The sequence below is a fragment of the Jaculus jaculus genome, chromosome 6, assembly GCF_020740685.1.
Source record: "Jaculus jaculus isolate mJacJac1 chromosome 6, mJacJac1.mat.Y.cur, whole genome shotgun sequence".
NCBI lineage: Eukaryota > Metazoa > Chordata > Mammalia > Rodentia > Dipodidae > Jaculus > Jaculus jaculus.
Genome location: NC_059107.1, coordinates 30628393 through 30650976, shown reverse-complemented (window position 1 = coordinate 30650976; position 22584 = coordinate 30628393). Strand labels below are relative to the sequence as shown.

The 22584-nt window shown below is 43.4% G+C and overlaps 1 protein-coding gene across 1 annotated transcript in view; it reads right to left on the bottom strand.

Moving 5' to 3' along the window:
- Positions 1 to 22584, bottom strand: part of Sfxn1 (sideroflexin 1) — a 50218-nt gene that overhangs the window by 13536 nt on the left and 14098 nt on the right. The window contains exons 2-8 of the mRNA XM_045152638.1: positions 18061 to 18235; positions 14228 to 14398; positions 11784 to 11882; positions 7730 to 7805; positions 6864 to 6949; positions 5918 to 6045; positions 2075 to 2124 (exon numbers count right to left, since the gene is read on the bottom strand). Coding sequence (XP_045008573.1) covers positions 2075 to 2124; positions 5918 to 6045; positions 6864 to 6949; positions 7730 to 7805; positions 11784 to 11882; positions 14228 to 14398; positions 18061 to 18224 — 774 coding nt within the window. The 5' untranslated portion in view covers positions 18225 to 18235. The remainder of the gene's footprint in view (positions 1 to 2074; positions 2125 to 5917; positions 6046 to 6863; positions 6950 to 7729; positions 7806 to 11783; positions 11883 to 14227; positions 14399 to 18060; positions 18236 to 22584) is intronic.

The following is a 22584-nucleotide window of genomic DNA, read 5'->3' as shown; positions in this document are numbered from 1 at the left end:
GTGTGCTCATATCAAGTTCCTTTCAGGTGAGAAAAATGCCAGGATATATGTACAGCAACTTCCATCTGACGCAGTAAGGAGATTGTGTGGCACACCCATCTATGTCTTCTGTCCAGTATCCGTCACCAAGAGATTAGAGTAACTGTTGTCACCATTCCAGCATCAAAACCCCAGGAGACCAGAGGCATGATTGGATTGGGAGAATAAGGTACTGACTTCATTTCACAGGTTTGCCCCAATGACTAACTGTTTGGGCATTGATGTAGGTTGAAATCAAAATGCAGACTTCCTTATAGAATCTATGTCTTCCCAAGCCATGATTGGGACATAGGTTAGCAGACAGAGTGTGTCTACAGTCCACAGACTGGAGCCAGATTATGTGAGTTATGTCCTACAAGCAGTAAGATTCTTAGCCTCTATTCTGGTCAGCTGATAAGTGCCTCTGCTAACTAGTTCAGTGGTCCAGGGAAAGCTTACATGGCAGGGATATTGGTAAGACATATGCTCTCCAATCTGTTTGTGGCAGGGAAAGCAAGGCAGAGCAGGCAGGGTATCACATCTTGCACAGCTCTGAACATCCAGTGGGCTGGACTAATAGAGCTCAAGGCTTCCACTCAGTGACACACCCCCAGCAAGCCTCCATCCCGCCAAGGTCCTACAACTTTCCCAAATTGCCACCAGCTGCGGACTAGGTATTCCAAACACATGAGATTATGCAGGACATTTTTCTTTTTCATTCAAAACACTACGCTGTTCTTGTCTTTTGCTTAATCTTGTAGCTAAAGCTGTAAGCAACCTCTAAGGGAGATCGGTGGTGCTCAGAGAACCTTCATGGGTATAGTTTCGTGAGGTGGTGCGTGGGTTTTTGGATTTCCACTGGTGATGCTCCAAAATGGAGTTACTTTTGTCACTACCGGGTGACTATGACACCTTGCTGCACTGTGCATTGACATGTTAGCTTGTTAGACATGTTTCTAAGACCTATACCTTGGGGAATATAATCTCTGTGTCCTCAAAGGCTCAGAGAACATGGCAGGAAGTGCTAAAAAGAGAGTTCCTTTCCCTTCCATGAAGCCACGGGACATGCTCAATAATAACTATTTCTTCATGGCATACTTTCGTAGCTTATTTTTCTAAGAATGTCATCGCAGAGAAATTTTTATTGAATTGTTCATTCAGTGTGTGGTCTTCGTGTTCCTGCTGGGGCCCGTGGGGAGCACACAGATCTACGATCACACCTTCGGTGTGGTTAGAGTTCTACATACCCCTGATGTCATTCACGAAGTGTCTGCTACGTGACAGCTGTGTGGTACCCTTTTCTTTCATAGTTCTGCTTTGAAGGCTTAAAATGATTCTCCCAGGGGAGCTGCCACGTTCACCATGATATATCTGCTCATTCACACGCGGGCCTGAGGCCCTGCTCCTGGCAGATCTAAGCGTGTCTCCACACAGATGAGCCCTGTGAGTCATCTTGTCCCACTGCATATATGCTGTCTGTTAGGAGACCGGGTAGCTGGGGTGAAGTATAAACGTTGCTTGCATTAATTATGGAACCTATAAACTGCAATAGCGAAAGAATGCAGATGGTGTACTGTGGCATACTTAAATTTCGTGGTCAAAACGTTACTGTGTAATATTTTCACACCTCCAGGGGAAACAGTCTATAGATTGATGAATATTTAAGACAAGATTACTAAAGAAAAAACAATGCACTCGGATTCTAAAGTTGGTGGTTCCATGAAGTTACTATTTCAGATTATTTCATTCCTGACATTACAGATGGTGACTTATAAATGTATTTCAAAGTCATTCGGTCTTTTCATTTTCACCTAGCTATGCAGACAACAGATGAAGAGGTGTGTAGCTGAGTTGTAACCTGACAAAAGCCTTCATGCACCAAAGCTTTTCAGATATCAAGGAATAGAAATGAAATGTTCCCAGAAATGCCCTTATTTATATAAGTGTCCAAGAGAAACTAACCTTCAAGTTCTTTACCCACTATGTATGTAGGAAAAAGGAATAAAGAGAACTGAGGAAAAAAAAAAAAAAAAACAACAATAGAACTGGAGCTTACCTTCAAAAAGGCTTTCTTTTCCAATGTGTTCATGATGAATGGAGGAATGGCTGGGAATAAAGACAGATCCACTTGAATCTTTATTTAATGTCTATTTTCAACTCACCTTTTCCCCCTCAACAATTTGACAGGAGGTTTACGTCACTTTGGGCTATTTTTATGCCAGCAAAGTGAAAACTATTTGCAGCAATGATTAAATTTATTGATCATCGCACACTGTATGTATTACTGAATCACCAGAGCATGCTACATAAGTTTATCCAAATAAATATAAGTTAAAATAAATGCATTAAAATTTATTAAACTGAAAACTGACCCCATCATCCAGAATTTTGCAGAAATAATGTAATACTCTTTGATGGCCACAAAGTTATTTTAAACCTCAAGTGAGATACAGTTAACTCTACATACTAAGTTATATATCAGAAACTTTCTTTATAAAAAACATATTTATTTATTCATTTATTTAAGAGTGAGAGAGAGAAAGAGGAAGATAGAATGAAAGAGAGAATGGGAGTACCAGGACCTCTAGCCACTGCAAACGGGCTCCAGATGTATGCACCGTCCTGGCTTTACAATCCCCTGGTACTGGGGAATCAAACTGGGTCCTTAGGCTTTGCAGGCAAGTGAGCCATCTCTCCAGCCCATCCTGAACTTTCTACCTTTCCTTATTAACAAAACAAAATCAACCTTCCTTGGGTGTCCACCATACATGGAGAACAGTGCTTTGACTGTCAGAAATGACTAGGATACATCCCAGGCAACCTGCTCACTGGGGACCCTGAGAAAGTTACCAGACTTCCCGGAACCTCGGGCTTCTGTTTCCTATTGACTAAATAGTGAACATTCTGTGAAACTGGCCATATCGTGGTAGGCAGCGTTAGCTCATTAACTCGCAACATCATTGGATTTAATTACATTTCAGTGATTTCAACAAGCTAATTATCATTATCAGTTTTACCAACACAGAAAGATTTGTTTTCTTCTCTGGGGATGAAATAGCATTGAAAACAGGCAAGTTTTGGGGTTGGCTGAATGCCAAAGGGAGTCAACAAACATTGCAAAATGGGACAGACCCAGCTCTCTGTGTCTCTGATCACTTGAAAACTTCCAGCTGTGGGTGAGCTTTTCCCTTGGCTAGGCCTGGGCTATCCAGGCCCAGCCAGGAGGGGCTCAGCCTAGACCTCGCCCAGGCCCGACCGGGGCGGCCCCTCGCCCTTACTCTCCGCATGGGTTCTTCATCCCCTCCAGCTCCCCACATGGCAGGAGCTCCTTGAACTTTCTTTTCTCCTTTCTTTCCACGCTTTTTCCCAGACCCTTCACATGGGATCTCTAGCCACATGGGTGCCATTCATTGATTCACTGGCTCTACTTCCCTCAATAAATATAATAATTAAAAAATAGGGCTGATACACAAACACAAGCCCACTCTACAATATCAAGCTACCATCAATCACGGGGTATAAGAGGGCCTACACCTATCAAACTGTCTATCAAAAAAGTAAGTGTTATCTCAATTTTCCGGGTGCTAACTTACTCTCCATTGGAGAATCTGCTTCTCTTTTTCAGATAGATGCAGATCCTAAGGAGAGAGCTGCCCCAACATACCTCAAAAGGGGCCCAAATGAAACTAAGGACAACTGGAGAAATAAGCAAGGGTGATGTTTTCCTGTGAACTGGATACCAGCACAAAGGGGAAGGAGACCAATGCAGAGAAAAATCAACTCCTACCAAATCAGAGAGCCAGAGCCTCAGAGGCCCCAAACACCTCAGCACTGAAGCAGACCAAAAATGAACCCAACACGGCTCAGGGAAATTTTGAAGAGGGGGCGGAAAGAATGTCAGAGTCACATGTTGGGTCATGATTTGCAGAGACATTTACAATATCAATAACTGGGGGCTAACTCCACAATGCATGACGCATTTACATCAACAAGGAGGGTCCAATGGGAGGGGGTAGATCACAGATGAGCCTAAACAATGGTACCAAACTGCCTGTATTGACTGAAAAGAAAACTAATAAATTAAATTTTAAAAAAATAGGGCTGGATGTAGATCATTGCCAAAAAATTTTCAGTGCCAGGGATGGGATACCTTCCAGTGAGTTGTTGGCCAGGTAGGTCCCTGATGCCCCCAAAACATTATAGGCCATTGCCGAGGCCCTTGGTTTCCCACCAGGAATCGATGGTAAGACCCTACTGCTGAAGACTCCACATACTTGGGCTGCAAGGCCACTGAGAAATCCTGCTGGAACTGAACTGATAACCTCCTCCATGTAGAACAGCTGACAGAAGCTGGAAGAAGCCATTCTACATGCAGTTCAATGGGAGAAAGAGATACCACCAGTGAAGATGCTCAACAGTGGGCACTGCAAACCTTACAATTGGCCAGCCAGGCCAAATGAGCCAACGGGTACAATAGTGGCACGTCTGTCATGGTGGAAACCAACCACCCTCCAATTGGACTGGAGGCCCGCTCCAAGGGAAGGAATACCTCCATGATACTGAAAACTTAAAACAGGGGTAGTCATGAGCCCTAAGGGTGTAACATCTGCTGATGTCTGGATACGTGTATACTTTATGCTTATCAAACTGCCCAGTAGGCACTTAATATTCATACCCTTATATTAATGCTACTCTCACTTTGGGTAGAGAATCTTCTCTTTTCAGATGGCAGTGACCTTGAGATGACTCAGAAGATATCATGGTGCTGGAAAGAAGTGACTAGAGTACCGAGTAACATCTCTATCACACCTTCCAAGGCTCAGGGTCTAATGTGGAAGAGGTGGTGGAAAGAATGTAAGAGCCAAAGGAAAGGTAGGACTCCTTACAACGTGCTCCCTCCAGACACAAAATGGTCTCGATATCCTTGACCTCATAGTGCCTGACACTACCTACACAAGACAATAATAAGAGGAGGGATAGATCATGACATCAAAATAAAAGAGAGACTTATTGAGATGGGGAGGGGATATGATGGAGAATGGAATTTCAAAGGGGAAAAGGGAGGGTATTACCATGGGATATTTTTTATAATCATGGAAAATGTTTTAAAAATTTGAGAAAAAATAAAATAAGATTTAAAAAATTAAAAAAAAATAGGGCTGGAGAGATGGCTTAGTGGTTAAGGCACTTGCCTGTGAAGCCTAAGGACCCTGGTTCGAGGCTTGATTTCCCAGGACCCACATTAGCCAGATGCACAAAGGGGTGCATGCACCTGGAGTTCATTTGCAGTGGCTGGAGGCCCCGTGCGCCCATTCTCTCTCTCTCTCTCTCTCTGCCTGCCTCTTTCTTTCTCTGTCGCTCTCAAATAAATAAATAAATGAAAATGAAAAAAAAAAATTAAAAAAAAATAATAATTAAAAAGTAAAAAGGACAGACCCAAACCAAAAACAAATGTAGAGCAGATGTTGGAGTTGCGACATTGTTTTCTGTCAATGTGGAAGTCAGGGCTTAGCAGACATGTCAAAGATGGGCTGGGCCGCCTCTTCTCAGGCAGTCACAAGGCACTCTAGGGACAGTTTGTGTACCATTCAGTACCCCCACATCCCCAGAATATACCAGCATCCAAAGGCACAGAAGGGTTCCTGCAATCAATCAGAAAATGCTGACCACCTCCCCCATTAACTAGAATGCACACACAGTAATTGCTTGTCCCTAAGTACCTATGGAGCACTGGTCCCAGGAGCCCTTGCATATACTGACATCTGCGGATGTTCAAGTCCCTTACATAAAACCGAGGTTTGTGGATAACAGAAGGTGCTTTTGGCTTTTCAACTTCCTGAATCATAAAAGCCTGCCCAGCCTGCAGGGGTGAGATTAAGTGAAGGACAGGCTCACTGACCCATGCCCGGCGCTGCCATGAGGATCCTGGAGATGACGACCTGCGTGATGGCTTGTTTTGCTGCATTGGTCGAGTCGCCCAAACGGACGCCATTTTCATCCGTGACAGGAATGCCAACCTTGAGTTCTCTGCAAAGCAAAACCCATACAATGGAACCCACAGGTACCATCCTGCAGCATCTTAAAGTAGGACTACGTTAGGAAAGATCAAGTGACTCCTTCATCCAGATACCCACTCAGCTGTCATTTTGGGCTCTGACAAGCCTATTTTTAAATACTGTGACAAGCTCATGATAGACCCCAAAGGGAACTAACACCAGTAGACTTTTTGTTTTTAAAAAAAAGGTTGTACCTTCTCCAATAATAATATGATTTGAAGGGTGGATATGCTAGCTTAAAAGGTAAGGTTAATTGCTATGTTCATGAGTAAGTTTGAACAACTTTCTAAATCAGAAATAGATATAGTACATAACATTATGAAGTCACGTACTGACGGTGACAAGAGTACCGCCTTCTTTGATATTTAATAGCTACAGTTGCTAATGCTGTAAGTATCAAATTTTTCTTTTGGCCAGTTCTAAAGAAAATACTTTCAAAGAATATAGGTTAATATACCTTATGCCCCAAAAGGAAATTCTACGGGAAAGCAAAGGAACCTATCTTAGAGAACAATTTCTCTACAGAGACTTTTTTGTGTAACCCAAGCACAATTCGATGTTAGTTGCAGATTTACTTTTGAAACCCTTTATGATAAGAGAACTGGAAAGGCTGTTGTAATCCTCCGGGCACTTTCCCATTTGCTTCAATAATTAGCAACACGATGAGCCCATCCTTACCCCCTAAGCTCAGAGTATTCTGAAGCAAATCCTGGGTTTTATGCAATACTAAGTTATTAAGGGGGCACCTCCTGTCAAGCACACGTCCTTGCCAAGAGCACTTCACCTTACCTTTGCCTCATTAATGGAATATTAATGCAATTAGCAGCAGCCACAGCAGCAAAGGGAACAAAACGGCCTATCAGTGGTGAGACATGCTGCAGAAAAGATAATTCCAAAAGCGTTATCTTACTTTTGCTGGGTGATGGAATGCAAGTCTTCGTTTCTTCTTAATGATGCCGCAGAGTAGCCCTAGAGCTATACAGAAACTGAGGCCGGGAGGACTTCATAGCTCACTATACAGAGGTAGTTTTCTATTCCCAGCATGGGCATACTGAGACAATGCACGCTTCTAAAAACCCCATGACAGCTCAATGTGGGTGAAAGCATATGGACTTTGGAGTCCCCAGGTCGTGAGTTTGGAAGCTGGCTCTTCTACCCTTTCAGGGGCATGCAGAACCCCACTCCTGTCTAACGAGGGCTGCTCGATGAAGGGTACTTAGCATTTAACGCACAGAGCCTGGCACAGACTAGTTTTGGCTGATGTTACTGGTACCAACCCGTCCTATATTCACCAGAAGATATAATTACAACATGAATCTGAAGATAATGGCTATAATAAGAGCCATATGACCAGAGCTCTTCTGAGAATCATAGGGGGAGGCCAAGCCAGACTGCTGAGAATAAGTTCAAAAGCTTCACCAGGGGGGCTGGAGAGATGGCTTAGCAATTAAGGTATTTGCCTGTAAAGCCAAAGGACCCAGGTTCGATTCCCCAGGACCCACATAAGCCAGATGCACAAGGGGGGGACATGCATCTGGAGTTCGTTTACAGCGGCTAGATGCCCTGGTGTGCCCATTCTCTCTCTCTCTCTCAAATAAACAAATAAAATATATTAAAAAAAAAAGCTTCACCAGGGAAATAAAACCCCCAAGTACCTTGGTCAGTGCGTTAAGTCCGAGGGCTGTCGCCACCGCACCAGTTGTTGCAGAGACATAAGCTGTTCCCAACTCCCTGGAAAGAATAAGGACGGTGGATAAGTGACAAGTACAGGCTGGCCGTGTCAAACATGGTAGCTGAAGAAATACGGGAGAAATGTGAGAGTAAGTTTCAAAATGGAGAACCTATCCAGCAGCATTTGTTATCACTGTACAAGTGGGGGAACACAGAGAAAGAGTATGTGGACCTAAATATGGGCTGCTTCACATGTGTGGTGGTTTGACTCAGGTGTCCCCCATAAACTTAGGGGTTCTGAATGCTAGGTTCCAAGCTGATGGAGATTTGGGAATTAACGCCTCCTGGAGGCAGTGTATTGATAGGGGCGGGCTTATGGGTGTTATAGCCAGTTTCCCCTTGCCAGTGTTTGGCACACTCTCCTGTTGCTATGGTCCACCTTATGTTGATGTCCACCCTCTGCTCATGCTATCATTTTCCCCTGTCATCATGGAGCTTCCCCTCAAGGCTATAAGCCAAAATAAACCTCTTTTTCCCACAAGTGGATCTTGGCTGGGTGATTTCTACCAGCAATGCGAACCTGACTACAACAGTAAAGTGGTACCAGGAGTGGGGTTGCTGCTAGGCACCTGATTATGTGGCTTTGGCCTTTTGGAGCTGATTTTCAAGAGGAATGTGGGAGGATTTTAAACCTTGGCCTAAGAGATGCCTTGCAGTGCTATAAGTAGAGCTTGATGGACTATTCTGGTCAGAGTTGAAAGACCTGAAGGCAATAACTATGGACTGTGAAGTCTGGCTTATGATGGTGAGAAAGAGCTTTGCTTGAACTGGGCCATCAGTTTGTGTGAGAAGCTTGCTCTTATGTCATGTCCTGAGAAGTTGTACAGGGTTGTTTTGCATAGAAATGACACAGAAAGAAAAGTCTTTGGGTGAACTGTTGCCCATTCAGTTGCAATTGAGAGATTACAACCTTTGAGACTGGGCCAGCTGACCTGCACTGGGCAAAAGGAAGAATGTAGACTCTTTTGAAGGGCCCTGAGTACTCAAGAAGTGCCCTGTTCTTCAAAGTCTGTTTTATTCTCCCCTGGATTAACAAATTGGCACCCAACCTGGTATTATGGAGCATAAGAAATGCAGGAAAGAGAGGGTCATTGAGTTTGCAGCACGGTCTTGTGTTTTGGAAATGGCCATGGGTAGTGTGAAGCAGGTTTGCTGGTTGCCTGCATGGAGACCACTGGAGCCATGAGGATGAACGTGGATTGCAGTGGAAACCCAGTGGAGATGCCGGGACCATGAGATGGCTGCCAAGGAGAGGGGTGCCACCCCGATGAAGTTTTCCAGGACTGTGAGTAACCTAGCTGGAGGGGTGGAATTGGAATGCCAGCAACTTATTGGTGGTTAGAATTAACTGACTTAGAGCTAGAGTTGTTGGACTTGTAGCTAAAGTTTGATGTTTGCCTTGGTTGTTTTAAATCTTGTATTGATTAAATGCTATGCCCAATGTCATCTTTTGCACTGTGAATGTTTTTAGTCTGTGCCACTATGGATTTTGGGTGACTTTCTGGTATTATGGCTCAGTTAAAAGACCTTGGATTATGGGGATATCTGAACATCATTAGTATTGATAAAAAATATGGAAAAATTTAAAGTTGGATGAATGCATTTCACTTAAAGTCATGTATGGTTATTAGTTTATGGGGGCCAGGGGTGGAATGTGGTGGATTCAGGTGTCCCCCATAAACTTAGGCATTCTGAATGCTAGATTCCCAGCTGATGGGGATTTGGGAATTAACGCCTCCTGGATGGAGTGTATTGTTGGAGGCGGGCTTATGAGTTTTATAGCCAGTGTCCCCTTGCCAGTGTTTGTCACACTCTCCTGTTGCTAGTGTCTACCTTATGTTGACCAGTGGGTTTCCCCCTGCCATCATGGAGAGCCTATAAGTCAAAATAAATCTCTTTATCCCACAAGCTGCTCTAGGTTGGGTAGTTTCTACCAGCAAGGTGAACCTGACTGCAATATGTAATGACTACAGCCACCAAATTAGGTGGACATGTAGAATGAGTCCTCATGGTGGGTGAGGTACAAGGGGAGATGTGGATGAGTAGGAAGCTACAAATGAAGGGAAAGACATCAGCTAAATATTTGGAGCACATATACGTAAATCAAAAACACCTACTAAGTGGCAGGGAAGATGGCTCAGCAGTTAAAGATGCTTGCTCGCAAAGCCTGCTGGCCTGGAGTTCAATTCCCAAGTCACTCATGTAAGCCAGATGCACAAAATATCTGGCATTTGTTTGCTGCGTCAAGACCTCCCCACCCCCACACACAGCCGTGCTCTCCACACCAACACACACACACACACAAATAATAAATTAAAAAGAAAACTCTTAAAATACGAATGTGCATACAGAAAGCAAAAATGTAATCCTGCCATTCTTAAAAGGCTACCTTGCATAAAAATGCTAAAAGCTTCATCTTTCAAAAATAATAATGAAGCAGTTAGTTCTCTGTTCACTGTGGTGAACACTGCTGAGAGCTGATCTCCATATCCTTTGTTTATTTGATGAGGCAGAAGAGTACATGCCCAGCCATGAGCCGATAAGGCAATTTTCAAAGAGAAGTAGGACAAATACCTCTCTTTCAAGCATTATACAAGTTATGCTAATATTTTGTTTAATCAATTTCTTTAGCCAGATTCCACCCTCCCCTGCCCCCAGAAAATTAAAAGAGGAGACAAGTTTGTAGTTATTGCCTTCTTGGACACCAGAGATGAGCTATTTTAAAATTAAATTGTGTCACACCATCACAAGCTCCCCTTCCTTTCTGCAGAGAGCTCGCGGGTTAACCCTTCCCTTTAGAGGTTGCTGGGGTTGTTTTCTCCCTTCCTCTGTTTCTTTCTTCTTCTCTCCCGTCTCCACTTCTCCCCCAGCTTGTGTGTACTAGGTCCCAGCTTCCTGCTGGCCCCTTGAACGAGTGTGTCACCTGCAGCCTCCGGTCTGCATTGGACACCTGGGGCTGTTTTTAAAAATATATTTTAGGGCAGGCATGGTGGCACACGCCTTTAATCCCAGCACTCAGGAGGCAGAGGTAGGAGGATTGCTGTGAGTTCGAGACCACCCTGAGACTACATAGTGAATTCCAAGTCAGCCTGGGCCAGAGTGAGACCCTACCTCAAAAAACTTAAAAAAAAAATATATATATATATATATATATTTTTATTTTTATATATTTTTAAAATATATATATACACATACATACATACATATATATAATTTTTATATATATTTTATTTTTATTTATTTATTTATTTGACAGAGAAAGGAGAGAGAAAATGTGTATGCCAGGGCCTCCAGCCACTGCAAACGAACTCCAGATGCGCACACCCCCTTGTGCATCTGGCTAATGTGGGTCCTGGGGAACAAAACCTGGGTCCTTTGGCTTTGCAGGCAAGTGCCTTAATCATTAAGCCATCCCTCCAGCCCTGTATTTTTATTTATTTACTTGAAAGAGGGAGGATATGAATGGAATGCCAGAGCTTCCTGCCACTGCAAACAAACTCCAGACGCAAGTACTACTTTGTACAACAGGCTTAAATGGGTACTGCGGCATTGAACCTGGGCCATCAGCCTTTGCAAGCAAGTGCCTTATCCGCTGAGGCATCTCTCCAGGCCCAAGGCTAGTAGTTTTGATTGATGTTAAGCTAGATGGGTACGCAGGCTGTCACGCACCAGAGGCCAGACACACGAGCTGCCTGCCATGTATTCTGCAGGGCTCTGAGCTCAACATGCAAAGTGACAGCATCTCCCCAGTGTCACTAATGGCACCAACAATGTCCATGAAGACCAGACAAAAGAAGACAGATATCTGATAGGGGGAGAAGGGAGACAGTTTACTTAAGAATGACAGCACATAAGCATTCCATACAAACAGAAGACACCGTATATAAATAAATAGACTGCTCTTCGCAGCAGCATATCACCATTTAATCAAATGAGCCCTGGCAGGCTGCGGAGAATGGCGAAGCCTCAGAGCCTTACTTCACAGTGAGGGGAGCATCTCCGCTTCTGTTGGTATAGTTGACGACAGCGTTGAAGGACTGGTTGATCCACTGCCAGAACACCACAGCCGGCGTTGTCCTAGGACGAATATGAGCCGTCACATCTCTGCCATGCTTGTGACTACCCATCACTTATTTTTATTTATTTATTTATTTATTTGAGAGAGAGGGAGAATGGGCATGGCAGGGCCCCCAGCCACCGCAAACAAATTCCAGATGCATGTGCCACCTTGTGCATCTGGCTTCTGTGGGTTCTGGGGAATCGAACCGAGGTCCTTTGGCTGTGCAGGCAAATGCCTTAACTGCTAAGCCATCTCTCCAGCCCACTATCCGTCATTTAGAACAGGAAATGGGCACAGCAGCCACCCATGAGGAGGGGAAGTCCAGGAGCCCTGCATGGGCCACAGGATTTGGGCTTGTGTAACCAGACAGACCCGATTGATAGTCTCACATGGTCAGTTTCCTCATCACCAAGCTTTGAGGGTATGTACCGTGATGAAGTAAGACAATGTGTGGAAAACCTGGCACAGAATAGAAACTCAACAAATAGCAGGTCCTTTCATTTGGGCAAAGAGAAGCCATGCGTGGGGGAAGCGGTCTTGGCCTCTCCTAACTGCATCTGATGTGTTTTTAATGTATGTGGATGTCTGTGTCTCTGCCTTACTTATATATGCCTATAGATTCAAAGGAGATGCCCAGCAGGAGGTGGCAGAGGTAGGAGGATCGCTGTAAGTTTGGGGCTAACCTGAGACTACCTCTGAATTCCAGGTTAACCTGGGCTAGAGCAAGATCCTACCTCAAAAAAAAAGGAGAATGTGCTTATAGACACTATGGTACTTTAAATGCTAAATGCCTCCCATAGCCTCATGTGTTTGTGATTAATTTCCAGCTGATGGCAATTTGGGAGGTGCAGCCTTCTGGAGGAGGTATGGGTTATAGCTCAAACCCCCTTGCTAGAGCTCAGTCACTCTTTCTGCTGTCTTCCAGCTGCTTTGGTAAGATGTGATGCCCGCCTTCTGCTCTGCCATGCTTTCTTCACCTTGATCAAACTTCCCCTCCAAACTGTGAGCTGACTAAACCCCTTCCTCCTATGAGCTGCTTCAGGTAGTGTGTTTTTTTTCCCAGGAACAAGAAGGCAACTGCTACAGGCAGTAGTTTTCTCTATCTCATGTTCTTTTGGGTCTAAGGTTTAGAGAAAACTTCAGCTTCCGTTTGAGTAACAATGATACAATTTAGGGGGCTGGAGAGACAGCTTAATGGTTAAGGCATTTGCTTGCAAAGCTAAAGCACCTCAGGTCAATTCTGCAGGACCCACATAAGCCAGATGCATAAGGCGGCACATGCATCTAGAGTTCATTTGCAGTGGCTGGAGGCCCTGGTGCACCCATTCTCTCTCTCAAATAAATAAATAAAAAATAAATAAAATTTAAAAAAGAAAAAGAGATACAATTTAACATTCTTAAAGGAAAAACACATTCTTATATAAGGTAACTTTTGTTTTACTTGGCTTTGATTTAAGGAAAGGTCTTACTCTGTAGCCCTCTTTGGTCTAGAACATGTAGCCAAAATTGACCTTGAACTTGTGACAAACCTTCCACCTCAGCCTTCTGAGTGCTGAGATTATACTATGCTCCACCAAACTAATTATTTATTTAAATGCCTCACACCAGACACACTAAATGGTACTAAAAATGAAACAATAGCTTTCTTTTTTTTCCCCCAAAAGCAACAATGCTTTGTTTTATGTATTTTATTACGTTTTGTTCTTAATGCTTGAAACAAGTTTTAGCTATATGGCCATTCTGGCCTACAACTTAAAATCTTCATGCTCCAGCCTCCCAAGAGCTGGATTTGCAGGTACAAGCCACTACACTCAGCTTCCATTTTATTTTCAATGGTCTTAAGTTTTATTTTTCATTTACTATATGCATGAGGTAGAACATGATATTTTGATATATCATGGGATGAACATATCATTCCCATCAACATACCCAACATGACATTTACTTCAATAAAATTATTCACATATAAAAATACACTTTTGAGTTACCACGTAGTGTTTTAAGGGTGTGGCCCCCATGGGCTCAGGTTTGAGTCCTCAGGCTCCAGTGGACAGAGCCCTCCTGGGGAAGAGGTATGTCACTGGGGGGTGGATTTTGAGTTCTGCCCTAAGCTCGAAGGTATGTAGAGAGTGGTTGGAGCTCTGGCTGTTCATGTTGGTGTTGCTGGCTATTTGATGGTGTCTCTCTGCTATTGAGCTATGGAAGTGAGCCAACATTTTCTACCACTGATGGAATTTGTAAGCCTGAAGTAAACCCCTTTCTTCCTATAAGCTGCTTCTGCCTGGATGTTTGTCCCAGCAAGGAGATGACTCCAAAGATACTGGGGTAGCAAAGGAACTATGAGCACATACTTGCAACTCACCTATAGAATGTCATCATACAGCCTGTGATCGTCATGTTCATAGGAACCTGAGCTGACATTCTTCCTATTAGAATCATCTTCTCACCCGTGTCAGGGTGGAAAGCCGAGTCGTAGATGTACTTTGCTTTCCACAGCTCATTCTCTGTAAGGCCCGGAGGGATGACCCCATGTCTAGAAAACAACAGACAACATGGTAGGTAATGGTTTCCAATTTCCTATCAGTGTCCTCAAGACAAGAAGCTACATGATTTGTAAAACTGAGCACTTCCCTGAAAGTATTGTGCATGTGGTATGACAAATCTGCTAGACAGTAACAATTTATTTTAATATGTCTTAAATTCATTCATTCATTTATCATTCGTTGATTTATTTTATTTATTTTTGTTTTGGTTTTTTGAGGTAAGGTCTCACTCTGGTCCAGACTGACCTGGAATGAACTATGTAGTCTCAGGGTGGCCTCAAACTCATAGCAACCTCTTACCTCTGCCTCCTGAGTGCTGGGATTAAAGGCGAGCGCCACCACACCCGGCTTTTATTTTTTATTTGTTTATTTTTTTGGTGCTGGGGATTGACCCCAAGCCCTCACAAATACTAGGTATATGCTCTGTCACCAACTTGTACTACTAGCCTAGCAGTAAAAATTTTAAACCATCATCAACAACAACAGAAGCAATGAGCAAGTACATTAAGCCTAGTCATCTCGAGTTATCAGTAATATGGAAAGGAATAAAAGAATATTTTGCAGATCAAGTAGTATTAAGCTTGGAAATATTCACTGTTTTAAATAATATATTTAAAATGTAGCCTGGACTTGGCAAACTCTGAACTATTTTTAACCAATCAGGCTGAGGCTAAGGCAGTAAAGAGTATTAGCTCATTTTAAACCTGTTATTTGGACACTTGGTCTAGGAACCCATTAGTGAAAAGTAAGTGCTAGGTGCATCAATTGTTAGTATTTTTTTAGCAGTATTTTTTTATTTACTTATTCACACATGTACATGTACGTGTATGGGCAATCTAGGGTCTCTTGCACCTGCAAAGAGATGTCCATCTGGCTTTACATGGTGTGGTGATTTGAATTAGGGTTACCCCCATATACTCAGGTGTTTTAATTATTTAGTTATTTAATTTATTTATTTGACAGAGAAAGAGGGGGGCAGAGAGAGAGAGAGAATGGGCACTGCAAACGAACTCCAGATGCGCGCGCCCCCTTGTGCATCTGGCTAACGTGGGTCCTGGGGAATCGAACCTGGGTCCTTTGGCTTTGCAGACAAATGCCTTAACTGTTAAGCCATCCCTCCAGCCCTGCTCAAGTGTTTTCAATGCTAGGCCCTAGCTGCTGGCAATCTGGGAACCGGGGCCGTGCTGGAGGAGTTGCGTTGTCGGGAGTGTACTTCTGGGTGCCAGCTTCCCCTTGCCAGCGTTCAGCTCACTCTCTTGCCATGGCGTTCCACCTGCTGTGGCCAGGTGATGTCCAGCCTCTGCTCATGCCATCCTGGAGCTTCTCTCGAGTCTATAAGCCCAAAGAAACCCTTTCTTCTTCCACAAGCTGCTTTTGGCTGGGTGCTTTGTGCCAGCAAGGAGAGGGTAACTTCAACACATGGGTGCTGGGGAATTGAACCCAGGCTGGCAGGCTTTGAAAGCCAGCGCCTTTAACCATTGTGCAGCCAGACCCCTTTTGTTCATTGTTCTCCTCATCAAAGAGGCACATGCTTATTGCCAGAAATTTAGCCAAAATGCTAATTCAGTGCAGCCACTGGTACCAGCCCAGCCTTAACCTACTTTTTGCCACTAGCTATGTTTTGAGGAATACACCTTCAGCCTTACTTCTAGGATCTATGTAAGATGTGTTTTCAAAGGCATTACACCTCAGTATCATTGACCCGATTCATAAAGAACATCGATTTTTTCTGAGTTCCTGAAATATTTATGAGAAGTCTCCCTTGACTTCATTTCTCAGTACTTTTTCATAAGGTTCCATGATTTTTCCTCCTTTCCCCTTTTTCCCTCCTTTCCCACCTCTGTCTTTCCTACCTCCCTCTCTTCTTTCCTACTTCCCTCCCTTCATCCCTCCCTCCCTTTTTGTGGTACACTGTAATATCTGGCCACATGAACTGTGCACAGTTGGCCTACAAAGCCTGAACTCTTCAGGCACCTGTTGCTGTATAGGGGTACAGTTGTCCCTGAACACTCACAAGTGTTTGGTTTCAGGACCCCTCATCAGCATCTGAGGATGCTAATGTCTTTACTTTTTTGTTCCTTTAAAAAAGATATTTATTTGTTTATTCATTTATTTATGAGTGAGAGAGAGAGAATGGAGAATGGGTGCTCCAGGGCCTCTAGCCATTGCAAGCAATGAACTCTAGACATGTGTGCCACTTTGTGCATCTGACTTGACATGGCTACTGGAGAATCAAACCTGGGTCACTAGACTTCACAGGCAAGGGCCTTAACCTCTAAGCCATCTCTCTAGCCTCACTAATGTCTTTTCTACAAGATGCATAGCATTTGTTTATTTGCATCAATCCCATACATGCCTTTTTATTTTATTTATATATTTATTTATTTATTTGAGAGAGAGAGAGAGGAACAAAAAGAGAGAGAAAGAGAGAAATGGCACCCCAGGGCCTCCAGCCACTACAAATTCCAGATGTATGCAGTACCTTGTGCATCTCGTTTTACGTTGGTACTGGGAAACTGAACCTAGGTCCTTTGGTTTTGCTGGCAAGCACCTTAACCACTAAGCCATCTCCTCAGCCTCCTTTTATATTTTTTTGAGATGGGATCTTGTTATGATGCTGCAGCTGCTCTCAAACTTACTGGCTCAAGTGACACTCCTGCCACAGCCTTCTGAGCAGCTGGGACTACAGGTAAGCACCACCATCCCAAGTTCTCTCTCATATATTTCAAATGTGTAATGCCTAATACATCACAAATGTTACATAAATGGTTGTTGTGCCGTCCTGTTTAGAATGATGGCAAGAAAAAAGGCTTTAGGTATGGATGTTAGATTGTTTTTCCAGTATCTTCTATCTGAAGTTGGCTGAATTTGTGGCTAGATAATTGGTGTATAAGGAGGATTGGTTGTCCCTGCATAGGGTCACATCCTCCCTGACCTCAGGCACGGCTCAACAGATGGATCACACTTCAAATCTACAATCCCCATCTCCCATGAGCATCCTTTCCATTGGGACACCTACCTAGAATGTTTTAGTCTTTGGTTCTATAGCTCAGAAACAGTGGTCCTACCCCTAATTATTGCTTACCAGATTTAAAAAAAATTTAAATATGTTTATTTATTTATTTGCAAGGAGAGAGTGAGAGCAAGAGAAAGAGAGAGAGAATAGGCACATCAATGCCCCCAGCCACTGCAAACGAACTCCAGATACATGCGCTACTTTGTGCATTTAGGTTTATATGGGTACTGGGGAATCAAAAATCGAACCCAGGTTATTAGGCTTTGCAGGAAAGCACCTTAACTGCTGAGCCATCTCCCCAGCCCTGCTTACCAGTTTTTGAATGACATCGATCCTGTCAAAGATAGAAGAATGCATGTGGTATTAGAGGAAAGGAGACATGATGCTGGGGGAAGATCTAGCAGATAGGCATCTGAGTAGGAGAGATACTATTTTATTTTCAAGTTAAAATGAACCTTGGATGTCTGTGTTAAGAGTCAGCAACAAATGATCTAATGGGTCTTCCTGTTTATTTTATTTTATTTTATTTTTTTAGCAAAGAGTATTTTATTGCATAACTCATAAAGTGGTTTAAAAACAATTCACCTATACAATGATCTATTGTATAGTAAACCAAAAAGCAATCATTCATATTACCTGTAATCGTGCACTATTTTTCTGGCATTTTCTAGTTGTTCATTTGTTAAGAGGATATTCCTGGGGTCAGTTACAGTGAAGAAATGATTGGCTCGGCCAACAAAAGTGCTTTGATCCCATCGCGGTTCCTTGATGTTAATGTTGAGCGGCAAGTCCCCAGACATCCTTCTGGATTCTGGGGAGGCAGAGACAAATCCAAGTAAGGTGACACTGTCATTACCTGCTTATCAACTCTCCAATCGTACTCAACCTGCATGTGAGGATGCGTGTGCCTTTCCTACTTATAAATCCAGATAATTCTGTCATACATGGCATGAGGACTATCTACCCTAAAATGAACAATGGACACAAACCTCACCACATCATACCTGAATTTTAGTAATTTCCCACATTTTTCTCTCTGTAAGTGCATAGTATTTCATCGTTCCTTTCTTGCTGGAAACCTAAAAACACTCTAGAGACATTTTTCTTTGCAGAGAGTGGTGACTGCTGGAGAGACTCAAAACTCATCCAAGTGCCGAGAGGAAGTGATAACTGAGTGCTCAGCACTAAATGCGACATCTCTGTCACACCTTCCAATGGCTCAGGGACTCTAGTGGAAGAGGTGGCGGGAAGTAAAAGGCAGGGGAGGAGAGCTTTGGAATGCTGTCTTCCAGACACAAAGTGGTGGTTGTATTTATGATGTCACAGCAGCTGTCATCACCCACATAACACCTGCACAATGTTGGGCCCATCAACAGGTGATTGTGGATGATAGAGGAGGGTTAACAAACAAAACCAAAAATAAAAACATGAAAACAGAGGGGGGCTGGAGAGATGGCTCAGTGGTTAAGGCACTTGCCAGTGAAGCCAAAGGACCCAGGTTCGATTCCCCAGGACCCATGTAAGCCAGATGCACAAGGGGCACATGCATTTGGAGTTCGTTTGCAATGGCTGGAGGCGCTGGCACGCCTATTCTTTCTCTCTCTATCTGTCTCTCTTCTATCTCTCTCTGCTTGTAAATAAATGAATAAAATTTTTAAAAAAGCAGAAGAGGGACTAGAAGGAAACAGGAGGGAATTTGGTAGAAACAAAGGAGGATGGTAGGGAGGATTATGTATTTTTAATAAAGTTTAAAAAACAAAGCTGGGCGTGGGGGCGCACGCCTTTAATCCCAGCACTCGTGAGGCAGAGGTAGATGGATCCCCATGCATTCGAGGCCACCCTGAGACTACAAAGTGAATTCCAGGTCAGCCTGGACTAGAGTGAGACCCTACCTCGAAAAACCAAAAAAAAAAAAAAAAAAAAAAAAAAAAAAAAAAACAGCTGGGAGTGGTGGTGCACACCTTTAATCCCAGCACTTGGGAGGCAGAGGTAGGAGGATCGCCAGGAGTTTGAGGCCAGCCTGAGACTACACAGTAAATTCTAGGTCTGCCTGGGCTAGAATGAGACCCTACCTAGACAAACAAAACAACAAAAACCAATCTAGGTAATACAGAATCACATACAGTTTTAAACTAACAACAGCAACAGAGTCTGAAGTTTGAATAGAGAACAAATCAGACTGGACAGATGGCTCAGCAGTTAAGGCACTTGCCTACAAAGGACCAGAGTTCGATTTCTCTCTCTCTTTCTATTGAATAAATAAATAAATATTTTTTAAAAAAAATAAAATTTAGGGCTGGAGAGATGGCTTAGTGGTTAAGGCATTTTTGCCTGCGAAGAAAGGACCCAGGTTCGATTCTCCAGGACCCACGTAAACCAGCTACACAAGGTGGCCCATGCACCTGGAGTTCGTTTACAGTGGCTGAAGGCCCTGGCACACCCATTCTCTCTCTCTGAAGTAAATAAAAATAAAGAAAGAAAAAAAGAAAAATTATATTCAATTTATTAGGAAAAACATTCTGGCAGACTCAAATAGGAGTAATACTGTGGTATATGGTTCCCCTCAGAAGATTTCTAAAATCTGAGGTTCACAACCATTACTTTTCCAATAGCCATTATTTCTGAGTAATATTACTTATTTTAGAGTTGTATTATAGTGCTGTAATCTTATGCAAAATAAAGAACTAAGAAAGAAAATGCCCTACAATCTAGCCATCTGTGATAATTATTACTAATATTTTCAGATTTTTTTTGCAGAGTATATGCATGTATATATATTACATATAATATATATATATGTATATGATCATATAGTGTGAAGGGGAGGTCTTTTGGCTTCTTTTTTCTTTTTAAAATATTTATTTTCAAGGAGAGAGAGAGAGAATGACCACACCAGGGTCTTCTGCCAGTGCAGACAAACTTCAGATCCATGTGTCACTTTGTGCATCTGGCTCTACGTGGGTACTGGGGAATTGAACCCAGCACATCAGGCTTTCCAAGAAGATGCCTTTAACCACTGAGCAATCTCTCCAGCCCTCTCTTTGTTTAAAAAAAAAAGAAAGAAAGAAAGAAAGAAAAAAATAGGGCCCCACTCTAGCTCAGGCCGACTTGGAACTCAAAATCCCCCTACCTTAGCCTCCCAGGTGCTGGGATTACAGACCTGGGCCACTGCACCCAACTTCGCTTCGTGTGTTTCTAAAGGTCTCTAAAGTGCTGCTGCGGGTCATTCACTGGACATCTACTGTATGACAGACGCTTCTGCTACGTTGGTGGTCACAGACGAGGACAGGTCCTGCCCTGGTGAAGGTGACAGTGGGATGGCATGGCCCCAGCACAAAAGGAAATAAGCAATGAATAGAAAATGGGAAATCAGGAAACTTTATCAGAAGGCAGTAAATGATTAAAAAAAAATAATAATAGCCAGAAAAGGCTACAAAGGCTCATGAGTACCGCTGACTGCACTTTACAGTAGGGTGCTCAGGGGAGGCTAGGCAGGGACAGTAACAGTACAGCATAGCCAGAGCAAAGAGGAAGCCACATTATGTGGATGTCTGTGGGAAGAACATTCCAGAAGGAGGCAGCAGACACTGCAGACTCTCAGGCAGTAGTGTATCTGATGTCTTCACGAACACCAAGACCTAGGGGCCAGGGAGATGGCTCCATAGTTAAAGGCCATTTGTTTACAAAGCCTTGAGCCTGCTGGCCTGGGTTCAATTCCCAAGCCACAAGCACAAAGTGGTGTAATCACCGGGTGCGGCACGCATGCACACGAAGACATCGTCTTTCTTCTTTTGATTGCAATTCTCATAATTACTATTTCTTCTTCAAGGTTACTGTAAATTATTAAAATTTACCACTATTTAATAACTATTGCTAATGTGTTAAGTAAAAGCAGCATTTAGGACAAGTTGTAAGCAGCATGTCATTATAACATATAACTACTTTATAACTCCAGCAGAATTGCTGGAGTTAATCTTACAAGTGACCGACCTAATGTTCTCATTATAAATGTGGAAACTGAGGCCCAGGGGAAGGACACAACTTGTCTAGACAGTGTGGCTGATGGTGACGGAACACAAGTGTGGGAAGTCCATGCAGAACCCCAGGGCATTGGCTAGCCCACTACTTATCTCTTTAGTTAATAATTATTTTTTTTTTGAAGGATGAAATGAGTGTCTGCAGAGAACCCATATCTTTGAGGCTCTTTAAAATAGTTTATTTTTATTTATTTGACAGAGAAAGAGGGAGAGAGAAAGGCGTAGGCCTCCAGCCACTGCAAATGAACTCCTAGTGCATCTGGCTGACATGGATCCTGGGGAATCGAACCTGGGTTCTTTGGCTTTGCAGGCAAACGCCTTAACTGCTAAGCCATCCCTCCAGTTCTTGGAGGCTCTTTAAATGCAAAATTGTGTCCACTGAACTGTGAAGCCACAAGAGTGCTACAAAAATGTCCTCACTAAGCTGGAGAGATGGCTCAGCAGTTAAGTGCATTTCCTGTACAAATGTGAGGGCCTGAGGCCACCAGAGTTAAAAATCTCCAAATCCCAGGTAAAACAGCAGGCCATAGCCATGGGCGCCTGCAACCCCGGTCATGCAGAGGAGCAGAGACCTGAGATTTGTCACAGCTTTGCAAGCTCCGGAATTGGTAAAACAAGACGCTGGCTCAAACAAGACCAGGCAAAAGAGCTACTGAGTGGGACACCTGATGTTCCCCGTGAGCCACCACAGGAGAGTGACCCCTGCTACAGCCAAGCATGTGGGGCATGGCAAGGGCACATCCACGTGCATTTACCAAACTATACATACACATACACTCAGACACACACACAAAAGCAAAAATGTAGCTGGACGTGGTGGCACGTGCCTTTAATCCCAGCACTTGGGAGGCAGAGGTGAGGTTGCCGTAAGTTTGAGGCCACCCTTAGACTACATAGTGAATTCCAGGTCAGCCTGGGCTACAGCGAGACCCTATCTCAACAAACAAACAAACAAACAAACATTTCCTCCCTAAGAAGCAGAAAATGAGGGCTGGGGAGATGACTCAGCAGCTAAAGGTGTTTGCTTGCAAAGCCCTCAGACCCAAGGTCAATCCTTTCCAGCAACTACAGGAAATCTGACACACAGTGACAGCCACAGGCATTCGTAATTCCACAACTAGAG